This window comes from Lampetra planeri, chromosome 69, assembly GCF_965212315.1.
Source record: "Lampetra planeri chromosome 69, kcLamPlan1.2.h2, whole genome shotgun sequence".
Classification (NCBI taxonomy): domain Eukaryota; kingdom Metazoa; phylum Chordata; class Hyperoartia; order Petromyzontiformes; family Petromyzontidae; genus Lampetra; species Lampetra planeri.
The window spans coordinates 164018-179002 of NC_136174.1; the positions used below are offsets into that span (position 1 = coordinate 164018).

At 46.7% G+C, this 14985-nt stretch overlaps 1 protein-coding gene across 6 annotated transcripts in view; it reads right to left on the reverse strand.

The window, feature by feature from the left end:
• LOC144737392 (uncharacterized) overlaps positions 1-14985 on the reverse strand; it is a 47292-nt gene that overhangs the window by 10938 nt on the left and 21369 nt on the right. For 4 of the 6 annotated variants that reach the window (XM_078620070.1, XM_078620069.1, XM_078620067.1 and 1 more), the window contains exons 3-8: positions 13918-14196; positions 11111-12169; positions 8772-8819; positions 2830-2907; positions 1715-1748; positions 13-44 (exon numbers count right to left, since the gene is read on the reverse strand). In XM_078620070.1, coding sequence (XP_078476196.1) covers positions 13-44; positions 1715-1748; positions 2830-2907; positions 8772-8819; positions 11111-12169; positions 13918-14196 — 1530 coding nt within the window. The remainder of the gene's footprint in view (positions 1-12; positions 45-1714; positions 1749-2829; positions 2908-8771; positions 8820-11110; positions 12170-13917; positions 14197-14985) is intronic. The other 2 variants (XR_013588968.1, XM_078620071.1) reach the window with 1 other exon arrangement.

Here is a 14985-nt window from a genome sequence, read left to right on the forward strand (position 1 = left end):
TTACACATGTACCTGGACGTCGCGTGGAGTCGTTGTGCGTTTCTCTGTAATGAATCAAAGGGTTTAAAATCAACAACAACAACAACAACAACCAAGAGATCATCAGGGTTTGTACGTATAGCGTGTTCTCCTAAAATTGCAAACGTGCGCTTTGGGTTTGTAACTCTCCAACACACACATACGATTTCGATTTAAAGCTTTCGTGACTGCAGGGATTCATCTATAGTATAGTTATCATATTAGTTTATTATGTTTTATTTTAATTATTTTATTATTTCCATTCTACGTGACTTTACCGAAAGAACCAAGAAGACACACACACGAGTTAAAACCCGCCACCACACGACACAGCCACCTAGTAAGGGTTGTCACGTAAACAGAACGTGGCCAATTCGTCACTAGTACAGCACTAGTGTATAGTGTAGTGTATAGTAGTGTATAGTGTAGTGTATAGTGTAGTGTATAGTAGTACGGTGTATAGTGTCGTGTGTATAGTGTATTGTAGTGTGTAGTGTATAGTAGTGTAGTGTATAGTAGTGTATAGAGTAGTGTATGTATAGTGTAGTGTATAGAGTAGTGTATAGTGTAGTGTATAGTGTAGTGTATAGTGTAGTATACTAGTACAGCACACCGGTGTGTTGGAGAGCCAAGCCACACCATGATGACATGATTTAAAGCTTTCGTCACTGCAGGGATTCATCTTCTTGGTTCTTTCGGTAAAGTCACGTAGAAGGGAAATAATAAAATAATAAAAAATAAAACATAATAAAATAATTCTCACGACGTTTCGGCCACAACGCAAGCAGCCGTCCTCAGGTGAAGAATGAAACACCACCAAACTTGGAGCGTATATTTAAGCTGGGTGTATTACTTCCCTTCTACGTGACTTTACCGAAAGAACCAAGAAGATGATGACACGACTCTGCTACCTCTTTGCATGTCGCATATACGCTCTCTAATCCGCTAATCCTTGCTATTTACCAATATTTGTTCATTCAAGATGACATCTTGGTTACACTTTTGGTCAATAACAACAAAAATCACGGTCACCATTTTCATCGTTTGTAGGCGACTCGAAGCAGTGCCTTTACTACCGTGGCCTATTGGATAATGGGGACCTGCCATTATCCATTATCTATCTGTAGTGGTGTGAACTACTCGCTGTTCGCAAACTGTGACAGCAGATCGTTAACAAGGTTTTCCCGCTCAATCAAACGGTCAGGGGTCAAATGGGGTGAGGTAGGATCCAAACGCCAGATTGGGAAGGACCAATCAGAGGGTCCCACAAGGTGGCCGGGGATTGGACAAGCCGGCCACGAACAGGTATAAAAGCCAGAGCGCTGAGAGCTCTGGAGGGGAGTTCTGCTACACGAAGACCCAAGTCGGCCGAAGACGTCTAGGACCCTGGACCAAGCCCTCCAGCCCTTATCAGGGCTCGGGCTCAGAGTCACCAGTGGTCGGGGAGAGATCCCCGAGGTCCAACCAGAGGACGCTGGGAGAGCAGGGAGATTAGAGAGCCTGCAAGGTCCCGGAGGCTTGTACCTTCTGAGGGTAACGGGTGAGGGGACCATATACCCCCTTAGTGTGATAGGGACTGTGTTATTAAGATAATAAACAGTGTGTGCCATAAAGAAGTCCAGAAGTCCGTCCTTACAACACTACACATCAAATAGAACCCGTCGCAACTTGAAAGGAGAGACAGAGACAGACTCACCTTATCCTCTTAGCTTTGTGTTTCATCTCGAAGGCTGTGGTGGGATGGGGCGGTGGTGGAATGAACCAGAAACAAACGCAATTCATTTCGATTTAAAATCGGAGGCAGTCCTCACTTTGCTCACCCCCTCCATCCTCCCTCTGCCCTCTCTTCCCTCCCCCTCCACCCCCTCCCTCCTTCTCCCCCATCCCTCTCCCCCATTCCTCCCCTCCCCCCTGCCCCTCCCCCTCCCTCCCCCCTCCTCCCTCCCCCTCCTCCCCCTTCTCCCTCCTCCACCCCTTTCCCTCCTCCACCCCTCCCCATCCCTCCCCCTTCCTCCCTCCCCCCTTCTCCTCCCTCCCCCCTTCTCCCTCCTCCCCCCCTCCCTCCCCTCCCCCTTCCTCACTCCCCCTTCTCCTCCCTCCCCCTGCCTCCCTCCCCCTCTCTCCATCCCTCCCCCTTCTCCCTCCTCCCCCCCTCCCTCCCCTCCCCCTTCTCCTCCCACCCCCTGCCTCCTTCCCCCTCCTCCCTCCCTCCCTCCACCGTTGTACGGCTACTCATGTAGATGCGGGGTAGTTAACGTCTCCTCGCCACCATGGCGTCCTCAAAATGTGACAGAGCCATCATGGAGTCAGGACCATTGCTTAGCCCGCAGGAAAGTGCCTCAACTGCTCGTATCGTTGTTGTTAATCGTTAGCGCTGTCACCCGATATGTGCGAAATAAATAACGCCGATCGGGAACGCATCCCCACAGACACAATGGTGTCACGCTGCCCTTTTAGCGCCGATTCGTTTAGCGCTGCTCGCTTCTCTATTTTGTTTTTTTACGATCAGTGGAAACAAGAAGATGCTCGTTGTAGTCGGCACTTTGCTTCGTTCATCATTTCGTATTTTTTTTTATCTTTGCGTTATGTAACCCCCCCTCTCGCTCGCTCTCTCACTCACTCTCTCGCTCACTCTCTCACTTACTCTCTCGCTCACTCTCCCGCTCACTCTCGCTCGCTCTCTCTCCCGCTCACTCTCGTTCTGCACGCAGCCCTTCTCGCAGCCAGAGCCTGCCCCGTCATGGTGCCATTAAGACCCAAAAGCAGATCAGCAGCGGCGACTTGTACTCCGAAGGAACGAAGGCGGCTTACCTCTGACGATGAAAACAATGACGATGATGATGATGACGATGACGATGATCACGCCTATGGTCACGCCAATGATTCCAACTGTAAAAAATTAACCCGTAAAAACAAAGTTTTTCACTATAAATCCTTTATATGCGTGGCATCGGTTTTATTTAATTATTCATTTCTGTTTTTCTTGAGTAAGAGTTTCATTTATTTTATCACATTGGTATTAGAAATAAAATAACAGGACCCTGCGGGGTGGGCTGGTAGGAATAATACTTAGTACCGGTACAGGGATATCGACCGGGTATAGAGGAGTTAAAGAAAAAAATACTGTATTCTAGTGTAACGTTAATTAAAGTGTTTGTTTTGACAAGAAACGCTGTTAGATTTAAAGACCCCCCACCACCAGCCCTCACCACCAGCCCTCACCACCAGCCCTCACCACCAGCCCTCACCACCAGCCCTCACCACCAGCCCTCACCACCAGCCCTCACCACCAGCCCTCACCACCAGCCCTCACCACCAGCCCTCACCACCACCCCCCACCACCACCCCCCACCACCTTCTGCACTAGGCCTCGCGAAGCCTGCCGCACTAGGCCTCGCAAAGCCTGCCGCACTAGGCCTCGCGCCGTGCTTTTCGTGCACAAATAAGGCGATTAAATGTATCTCGTCTCTGTGTTAATAAATGTTTCTTGCCTCTGTGTTAAAAAAACGTGCTGCGTTTCAGTAAAGTATTTTTTTTAAATAAACGTGCTGCGTTTCATCTCTGTGTTAATAAGCCTGCCGCACTAGGCCTCGCGAAGCCTGCCGCACTAGGCCTCGCGCCGTGCTTTTCGTGCACAAATAAGGCGATTAAATGTATCTCGTCTCTGTGTTAATAAATGTTTCTTGTCTCTGTGTTAAAAAAACGTGCTGCGTTTCAGTAAAGTATTTTTTTTTAAAAACGTGCTGCGTTTCAGTAAAGTAATTTTGAAGCGAAGTTTAAAGTTTTGCCGTGATGCGCCGGAAGCGACGGCCATCTTGTTTAATTCACAGATCGCAGGGGGAGCGGGCGGCCATCTTGTCGGACAGGGTCATGCCAAGTGTTTGCAGTAGGGGGCGATGTTGATACACGGACGGACGGACGGACAGACAGTCGGACGGACGGACGGACACACACATTAATCTATTGGTGGTCTGGTCCACTTCGTTCCTACCAGTATAAGGAAAGTCGTATATAAGGATTATAAGGTTTTCAGTTTTTGTACGATTGTTAATATTGTACATTTTTGTTGTGTTCTTGAATAATTTTCTGTGTTTAGGAAAAATATATGATTGTGTTAGTGAAAATTTTTCTTTTTTCCTAAAAAGTGGAAAATTTTGGAATTTTTTTTTCAGGAAAATCAATTGTCATGCACAACGAGTCTGTGTGCAAAATGTCAGCTCGATTGGATCACGGGAAGTGGGTTAAAAAACGACCGAAAGATTTGCACGGTCGTAAGCGCGCAAGCAAGCAAGCAAGTGAACTTAATATAAAGGATTTAATAAAGGATTTAAAAATATATTCGCCTGTGGAGGACGCAGGGATCGATCCCGCGACCTTTGGCATGGAAAGCGAGGGCGCTACCAACTGCGCTACTCCGCCAGGGCCTGTGGAGGTGTCACGCTCTGGGCTCCTACACTGACGTTCAGCCAAAGCCATGAATAATTTCTATTTGAATAAATGTAAAATACATTTTTTTTGCCTAAAAAGTGTAAAATTTAGGAATTTTTTTTCACGAACATTAATTGTCTCGCACAACGAGTCTGTGGAAAATGTCAGCTCGATTGGATCACGGGAAGTGGGTTAAAAAACGACCGCAAGATTTACACGGTCGTAAGCAAGCAAGCGAACTTAATATAAAGGATTTAAAAAAGGATTTAAAAACGAGGGAATGAGGAGGCTTGTCTGGTGACGCTTTCCAACGCACAGCTTCTGCTAGGAAAAGTATTTCGCCAGCGATGGGGATGACCACGCCCCGTTACGAATACGAATACTATGAAGTTTATACTTTAGTTTTTTACGTGGTTGTTTGGTTGCTGCAGCTGCATACTATTCACATTCCTTCCCTTTGTTGGTGCTGCCCCTGCCTCCTCCCTTTGATGCTGCTAATCCTGCATAATGCACGGGCATAATATGACTTTGAAAACCCCCCGCCCACCTCCTACGCATTTCACAAGTAGTGACTAATCCCATATCTGCATTTCCCATAAATATGCTAAATTCTTCTTGATATGCAAATTCATTTGTCATGGCGCCCTTCCTCCCCTAACCCAGCTTAAATATACGCTGCCAAGCCTGGTGGTGTTCATTCAGACGCTGTCTTTCCGACAGACTTGTTCTTCACCTGAGGACGGCTGCTTGCGTTGTGGCCGAAACGTCGTGAGAATTGTTTTATTATGTTTTATTTTTATTATTTTATTACTTCCCTTCTACGTGACTTTACCGAAAGAACCAAGAAGATGAATCCCTGCAGTCACGAAAGCTTTAAATCGAAATAAAAAAACTAAAACCACGGAGAGGCTCTCGCATTGTCGGCGCTGATGACGGGGGATGACCGCCGCGGATAATTGCGATAATCCAAAAGCGGGACCCATTTTTTTATCTCCATGGATCTCCGTGCCAAAGAGAACACAAAAAAAACTACCACCGATGTACGTGTGCACTCCTGTTTAGGTCGCACGGTTTCATGAATTGAAACTCCCGGAGTGAATGGTCGAAAACAAAAGGTCGGATGAATCACTCAAAACGAAGCACGGCTGACGATTTCGATTGCTTACTCTTTAGAGCGCTAACGATCGACCGATCGATGACGCGCATGCTCGGTGTTCACACTGGTCAACACACTTTTTCTGGCATAAGGTATTCCAACGGTTTTAATGTAATTTTGGGGTGCTGATTCCAAATCTGGCATCAGTTTTTGTCTATCACATCAGGTTTTTGAGATATCAAATATTACATTTTCAATAAAAACTGCAGAAGAAAAATATTAAATAAATGTGGATATCTACATAAAATGATAATATAAACACACTATCCTAAAAATACAGCAACCGTATTTTAACACTAAAGCAGTCACTGGCTCGCAAAAACTTGCACTCATAAGTGACAGAGTTAATTTCGTGTAAAATAAATGAAAATGGGGTATGCCGATAGCATAAAAATGATGTGATAGAGCAAACCTGAGATCAGATTGGGAATCAGCACCCTGAAATTAGTCTAAAACAGCTGCAAAAGTCCAGGCCAGAATTTTTTTTTTTGTTGACCAGTGAAATAACACTTTCCTGGCTCGGGTCCACTGAGTGGATGATAACAGAGCCACAGCCAATCAACATCAATCAAACTCTGTCCACTGAGTGGATGATAACAGAGCCACAGCCAATCAACATCAATCAAACTCTGTCTACTGAGTGGATGATAACAGAGCCACAGCCAATCAACATCAATCAAACTCTGTCCACTGAGTGGATGATAACAGAGCCACAGCCAATCAGCATCAATCAAACTCTGTCTACTGAGTGGATGATAGTAGAGCGATAGCCAATCAGCATCAATCAAACTCCGCCCACTGTTGTAAAGGTATGGCAACTACTGTACTGTAGAGGAGGCGATCGTGTGAATTTCGCATTAACCGGGGAAACTTATTTCTTCGGTTTAAACACGTGACTTGTAGTAAACAGCATGGGACCTCCTTTGCCAGTAGCAAAATTTACTAATAGGGGTTTTCCCCTTTTTCTGGCAACAAAAACTGACACCTTTTGCAAGGAATCATGCTTACATTAACCGCAATACTTGCAGTCAAATGAAAAAAAAACAATACTCTGATAATTTATACTTTCTCTTTGAAACTGATTGGTCCACACCAGAGACAGCTTTCTTTAGAGCCTAGTCTCATATGGTGTTCGACCAGATGACGCCTTTTGGCGGGGAAAAACCCTATTAGTTGTAGTAAACATTTCTAAGAATAACAAAGCATACCTGTATTTAGATGATTAATTTGGGCTTCAGGGAAATTCCATGGGCTATTAAGTTACGTCAAAATCTCAGGTGGGTGGTTCATCTGCAAATCGGATAAACCGCACGCGGATTATCGAGAGTCTACTGTGGCTGATGTTACCGGGTATCAGGCCTGATGCAGAGGTCGCAACCGGGTACCCGATACCCGTACCCTACCCGATACCCGGCTACCCGTACCCGGCCGGGTACGGGTACGGGGAGCCGTTTGCGACCCTGGTGCGGCCGGGTACGGGTAAGGAATCAAAACCCGTTTGTGACCTCTGGCCTGATGTAGCTCTAGTTCAGAAATGACTCGGCCATCGTAAATAATAGCAGCTCAAAGCAAGTGACTCATATCATCATCGTCGTTACGTGGAAATGGATAACAGCAGCCAAATACACTCTGGTTCTTTCGGTAAAGTCACGCAGGTAGCAATAAAATAGATCACGACGTTTCGATCGCAACACAAGCGACCCGTCATCAGGCGGAACCGATACAGCAGGACAACTGCTGATTTAGGAGAAAGAGCTGCTAACAACGAGAGCTTATAAAGGGTTTTGGTGGGCTCAACCCCAGGGGTAAGTGGGCGGAGCTGGAGAAGGAAGAAAGGGGGGAGGCAAGGCAGAGGTCGCAATCGGGTACCCGATACCCGTACCCTACTCGATACCCGGCTACCCGTACCCGGCCGGGTACGGGTACGGGTACCCGTTTGCGACCCTGGTGCGGCCGGGTACGGGTAGGCCGTGAGTCACTGGTGAGTCACCGTTTGTCACTCATTTGGCAAGCTTCGGAGCCACTTCCCAGAGTCGTGGAGTTCTTCCAATACTAGTACGGTACATTTCATGAAAGCGTGTTTAAAGAAAAATATTTTTTAAATATTACTCATTCAGAAACGAATCGGCCATCACAAATGAAAACAGCTCAACTGAGCGGCTGATATCACGTGGTGCTAATGCGCTGGAGTCACTGTTTCATTGCTTTCATGGCTTTATTTAGGTGATTTCGAAAAGTGTATTGGTTTAGCCATGTTTGTTTGTTGTAGTACAGAGTTAGACTGATGGCCTTAATCTAAGTTTCGATTTAAAGCTTTCGTGACTGCAGGGATTAATCTTCTTGGTTCTTTCGGTAAAGTCACGTAGAAGGGAAGTAATAAAATAATAAAAATAAAACATAATAAAACATAATAAAATATTATTATGTTTTATTTTTATTATTTTATTACTTCCCTTCTACGTGACTTTACCGAAAGAACCAAGAAGATTAATCTAAGTTGTCTTGTGGTTGTTGTTATTGTTTGACTTGCATCCCACTGGGATTTGTGCACACAGCGTTGGTGTACGGTGTTTTTTCTGCAATATTTTGCTGTCTTTTCTTGGATTTTCTGTTTGCACTCAGTCACATATTCACTTTAAGATGTTTTTTGTTCATGTTTTTGTTTTTTGTTTGTTGCGGTTGCACCCGATTCAAGAGCCGAATGGCTCACAGGGCCATATCTAATACATGAACTTGAACTTGAGTCATGGTTCACCTTTTAGGCACCAATATCTTTGGTCGTCGTCACGGTGGCTAGGAGATGTTAACTACCTCGCCTGGTATGCAGGAGGTCGTGGGGGGGGGGGGGTCAATCCCGACCCTGACTCCTACTGCGTCTCTCTCTCCCTCCCTGGGGTGGTCACTGCATATGATTTTTCTCCGGGTCCTCCAGTTTCCCCCCCTCTCCACATTTAGAATGAACATCACTACGCCTGCATAGCATTTGGCTGTTGCTATGAATGTCTATATGATGATGATATCAGCCACTTGATTGGAGCTATCATTTGTGATTGCCAGGTCGGTGTGAAAGAAGTTCAACATCCACACCCCCCAATCTCAATGTGTGAGCTGGATCGTGAGAGAGGTCTGTCCGTAACGGGGTTGTGTTGTGGGGTTTGCGGAGTCTCACGAGGCTTCCATCCGTTCCCTTCCGGTGGTGGTGGTGGGCGGTTGCCATCTGCAACACATCACAACAAAAACAACAAATGGCACAGTAGTAGTAGGTTTTTACCCTTTAAACTAGTACAAAACTGACACCTTTATACGAGGCATCATGTTTGCAATAACCGCAACACAAGCAGTCAAAATGCAAACAAAAAGAAACAACTCTGATAATGATAATGTATGCAATGTCCTTGAAGTTGATTGGTCCACACCCGAGACAGCTTTCCTTAGAGCCTAGTCTCCATTGGTGTTGGACCAGATGACGCCAAAAGGCGTACAACTCAAAAAGCTGTCTCGGGTGTGGACCAATCAACTTCAAGGACAGTGCATATCATTACCATTATCAGAGTTGTTTCTTTTTGTTTGCATTTTGACTGCTTGTGTTGCGGTTATTGCAAACATGATGCCTTGTATAAAGGTGTCAGTTTTGTACCAGTTTAAAGGGTAAAAACCTACTACTATATTTTGCCACTGGTAAAGGAGATGTCTCATAGTGAGAACAAATGGCACGTTTATATGAATCATCACGCAATCACCATCCCTATGAAGGTGAATTCATTCACGGAGCAAGCCCTCGTTTTAACACGCCAGTAGCAGGTTGTTGTGTTCAGATGTATCAAACACCAAATAGATATCAAACAGACAGCTGTTTCATTGGCAGAAAGGGACTCTTATTTTTGATACTGGTTAAATCTCGTAGATGTACTCACGTAGGTAGAAAATAAAATAAAATACCAAAAATAAAATAAAAATGAAATTTAGTTTCTTCATTTTTTATTCTAAATTTTTATTTTCACCTACGTGAATTGAATTATACTCTTCGAACCAGGGTGGCCGGGCTCGTAGCGCAGCATAGCGCTAACCACTACGCCACTGTGCCCCATAAATACACACACACAGACACACACACACATAGCCAATAGACACACACACATATAGAGACACACACAGACATACACACACAGACACACACACAAACATAGACATACAGACACACACAGAGACACACACAGACATACACACACACAGACACACACATAGGCATAGACACACAGAGATACACACACACACATAGAAATACACAGACACACACAGGCATACACATACACAGACACACACATAAACATAGACACCCAGAGATACACATACACACACATAGAAACACACAGAGACACACACACAACAACAACAACAACCGCCATTCGCCACTAAGTGGCGGTGACGTCACCACGACGCTTGTGCCAGGCCATGTGCACCTTGAGGCCACGTGAAGTGTCGAACGCCCGCTGGCAGGAGGTCACGGGGCAGACCCAGGTGTCACGGGTCGACTGACTGAGATGACCGAGATGACTGGCTGATGCACCACCTGTGCCCCCTACTGTACCAACTTGCTGTGCCTTAGCCACCCGGCGCTCCGCTCGTTGTTGTGAGCGTCGCTCCTCCGCCCTCCGTTGTTGTTGGAGGGCGACTGCCTCCAACTGCCCAGTAGCGTCCTTCACGAGCCTCCTCCACTGAGGCCGATCTTGACACCGCTGGTACCAGTCATCGGTAAGTCTACACAGCTCCACGTCTTCCTGTACCACATCACTCCATCTCTTCTCTAGCCCGTGCCGCACCCGTTTAGCCCCCTCGATCCGGCCGAACAAAAGCTGTTTAGGCATGCGGTGGCTGGGCATGCGGGCTACATGACCCAGCCAACGCAGCCTTGCCTGCCGGAGGAGCTCACTGATGGGACTTTGCCCAGATCTTTCAAGGACTTGTGAGCTCCTCACACAATCCAGCCTGGCTAAACCCAGGATGGATCGTAGGCAGGCCAGCCTAAATGTTTCCAACCGGCGAAGATGCTCCACTAGGGGGGTCCACGTTTCGCAAGCGTAGAGAAGGGAGGGAATGACCGTGGCCGAGAAGACCTGAAGCTTCGTGCGGAGCGACAGACCAGGTAGCTTCCACACAGCGTTACGCAACCGATGAAAAGATATTGCCGCTCGACTGATTCGGAGTGAGACCTCTGCTGATAAACTGGAGCCGGTCAATATGCACACTGCCCAGGTATGGGAAACTCTCCACTCTCTCCACAACTGCCCCATCACCAATTGGGAGTTGTGGGGGTGGAGTGTCCGATGGTACAAAATACCCAGGCAGGTGCTTTGTTTTGGTGGGGCTGATGGTAAGGCCCCAACTCTTAGTGGCACGCTCCAGTCTCAGCAGCAGCGTCTCCAACTCCTCTTCTGACACACACATACAGACACACACACACAGACGCCCACAAAGACGCACGCACAGACGCACGCCGGTATATCTCACCGCTGACGTAGACGCACGTGGAGGCCGTCGCTCTGCGTCTGGTCACGACGTTGGTGGCCACGCACTCGTAGCGCCCCTCGTGGCCAACTTGCAGGTTGTGGATGGTCAGCTCGCAAGCATCTGGCGGCGACGCCGGCAGTGGCAGCCTCCCACCGTCGAGGCTCCACGCGCAGACGGCCCCTGGGCCGGAGGCGGTGATGCACGCCAGGCTCAGGCTGCCGCCCCTCGTCGCGTTGTGGCAGCCGCTTGCGCCGGGCGGTGGTCCAACCGAATGAAACGCGACGACGACCCTGCCGTTGTCGTTGTCATTGTCGCCGGCAGCGACGACGACGACGACGACGAAAGTCCCGTCGCCCGAGCGTCGTCCGAAGGCGAACAGCGACGAGGGCGTCTCGCCGGACCTCGACAGGGCCCGGCGCACGGCGTCGTACGGCGAAAGTTGACCGCCGCCCGCGGGGCCGGCCGGGTAGGCGAGGCGCACCAGGGCTCCGTGGGCGTCGTCGCTGTCGGACGTGGCCGGGCACGGCGGGGCTGGGCCGCGGGCATCGCGAGTGCTCGCGGAGGGTCCCGTGGGTGCTAGTTGGGAGGCTCCCCGCGTCCCGATGAACGTCCGGCGGCTGTCGTCGCCGGAGAACGCCCGGAGGGCGTCACGAAATGCCGCGTGCACCTTGGCGGAGATCCAGCCATCGGTGTCGTTGCCCTTCTCCTCCAGGAGCCCGCGCGTCAACTCTGAGGCTTCGGAGGCGAACGCCGGCTCCTCCCGCGCCTCCGCGGGGAAGATTCCCGCGAGGGTTGGGTACTTGCCGGGCTGTCGCGGTCTGTCGCCGCCAGAACGCGGAGAGGAGACGGAGGCGGCCCGGAGGAGCGCACGCACCGCGTCGTAGACCCTGCGGGCAACCACCGCAATCTTCTCATCCGCCGGGACTATGTCGACGCTGCTGTTGCTGCTACTGCTGTTGCTGCTGCTGCTGTAGCTGCTGTTGCTGCGGATGCGAATGATGTGACTGTCGACGTCGAGAGACGTCCAGTCGGCTCTCAGCTTCATCCTCTCTGGCTCGTCTGTGTGAAGTACGGGGGAGGGGAGGGGGGTGGGATTCTGATCAAACTGACTGATTGAACACCAACCAATTGATCGATAAAACAATTGACCGATCGACTGTATAGTGTAGTGTATAGTAGTGTATTGTATAGTGTAGTATATGGTAGTGTATACTGTAGTGTAGTGTATAGTGTAGTGTATAGTGTAGTGTATAGTAGTGTGGTGTATAGCCGTGTAGTGGATAGTAGTGTAGTGTATAGTGTAGAATATAGTGTAGTGTACCGTGTAGTGGATAGTAGTGTAGTGTATAGTGTAGTGTATAGTAGTGTAGTGTATAGTGTAGTGTATAGTGTAGTTTATAGTAGTGTAGTGTATAGTGTAGTTTATAGTAGTGTAGTGTATAGTGTAGTGTATAGTGTAGTGTATAGTAGTGTAGTGTATAGTGTAGTTTATAGTAGTGTAGTGTATAGTGTAGTTTATAGTAGTGTAGTGTATCGTGTAGTGTATAGTAGTGTAGTGTATACTGTAGTGTATCGTGTAGTGTATAGTAGTGTAGTGTATAGTGTAGTGTATAGTGTAGTGTATAGTAGTGTAATGTATAGTAGTGTAGTGTATAGTGTAGTTTATAGTAGTGTAGTGTATAGTGTAGTTTATAGTAGTGTAGTGTATCGTGTAGTGTATAGTAGTGTAGTGTATACTGTAGTGTATCGTGTAGTGTATAGTAGTGTAGTGTATAGTGTAGTGTATCGTGTAGTGTATAGTAGTGTAGTGTAGTATATCGTGTAGGGTATAGCAGTGTAATGTATAGTGTAGTATATAGCAGTGTAGTGTATAGTAGTGTAGTGTATAGCAGTGTAGTGTATAGTGTAGTGTATAGTAGTGTAGTGTATAGTAGTGTAGTGTATAGTGTAGTGTATAGTAGTGTAGTGTATAGTAGTGTAGTGTATAGTGTAGTTTATCGTAGTGTAGTGTATAGTGGTGTAGTGTTTAGTGTAGTTTATAGTAGTGTAGTGTATTGTGTAGTGTATAGTAGTGTAGTGTATAGTCTAGTGTATAGTGTAGTTTATAGTAGTGTAGTGTATAGTGTAGTTTATAGTAGTGTAGTGTATAGTGTAGTTTATAGTAGTGTAGTGTATCGTGTAGTGTATAGTAGTGTAGTGTATACTGTAGTGTATCGTGTAGTGTATAGTAGTGTAGTGTATAGTGTAGTGTATCGTGTAGTGTATAGTAGTGTAGTGTAGTATATCGTGTAGGGTATAGCAGTGTAATGTATAGTGTAGTATATAGCAGTGTAGTGTATAGTAGTGTAGTGTATAGCAGTGTAGTGTATAGTGTAGTGTATAGTAGTGTAGTGTATAGTAGTGTAGTGTATAGTGTAGTGTATAGTAGTGTAGTGTATAGTAGTGTAGTGTATAGTGTAGTTTATGGTAGTGTAGTGTATAGTGGTGTAGTGTTTAGTGTAGTTTATAGTAGTGTAGTGTATTGTGTAGTGTATAGTAGTGTAGTGTATAGTCTAGTGTATAGTGTAGTTTATAGTAGTGTAGTGTATAGTGTAGTTTATAGTAGTGTAGTGTATCGTGTAGTGTATAGTAGTGTAGTGTATAGTGTAGTGTATCGTGTAGTGTATAGTAGTGTAGTGTAGTGTATAGTAGTGTAGTGTATAGTAGTGTAGTGTATAGTAGTGTAGTGTATAGTGTAGTATATAGCAGTGTAGTGTATAGTGGTGCAGTGTAAAATACACAGTACGAGCAGGGGGGACACCACTCACAATTAACGTCGACTCTGACTTCTGCGCTGGGGCTGCGTCCGCACGCGTTGCTCACGACGCAGCCGTAGTAACCCACGGCCCCATTGTCGTCGGAGTTCAGCGCCAGCGAACGTTCGCTCCCCGCGTCCTCCCGCAAGGGGCAGCCGTCTCGGAACCAGCTCACGGTCACGTTGTCGCTGCTTCCGCTGCTTGCGTCGGGCACGCGACAGCTGAGGGTGACGTTGCCGCCCTCGACGATGCGGTCTGGGTGGACGTCGATAGACGGCATGGGCGGTGGCCCTGCAAGGGGAAGGAAATTAAATAAAATTGGCAATGACTGTGCGTCGCACGCAACTTTCAGATGCATTGTATACTACTATACACTACACTATACACTACACTATACACTACACGACTACACACTACACTACTACACACTACACTAGACACTACGCGACTACACACTACACTACACTATACAATACACACTACTTTACACACTACCCTATACTATTATACACTACTATACACTACACACTACTATACACCACACTACACACTACAATATATACTGCTATACACTACTATACTACTATACAATACACTACTATACACTACACTATACACTACTACACACTACACTATACACTACACTACTACACACTACACTATACACGACACACTACTCTACACACTACCCTATACTACTATACACTGCCATACGCTATACACTACACTATACACTGCTCTACACGACACTATACACTACTATACACTATACTACACTATACACTCCACTATACATTTTACATTACACTACTGTACCCTACACTACTGTACCCTACACGATACACTACACTATACACTAAACTATACACTTTACATTACACTACTATACACTATAATGCTATACACTACTTTACTCTACACTATACACTGCACTATACACTGCACTATACACTGCACTATACACTTTACATAACACTACTATGCACTATACCACTATACACTACACTATGCACTGATGTAGAGACAGTACGAGGTGATAGTGGGACAATATGGTTCCCCGGGACCATGGTTACCAGTGGA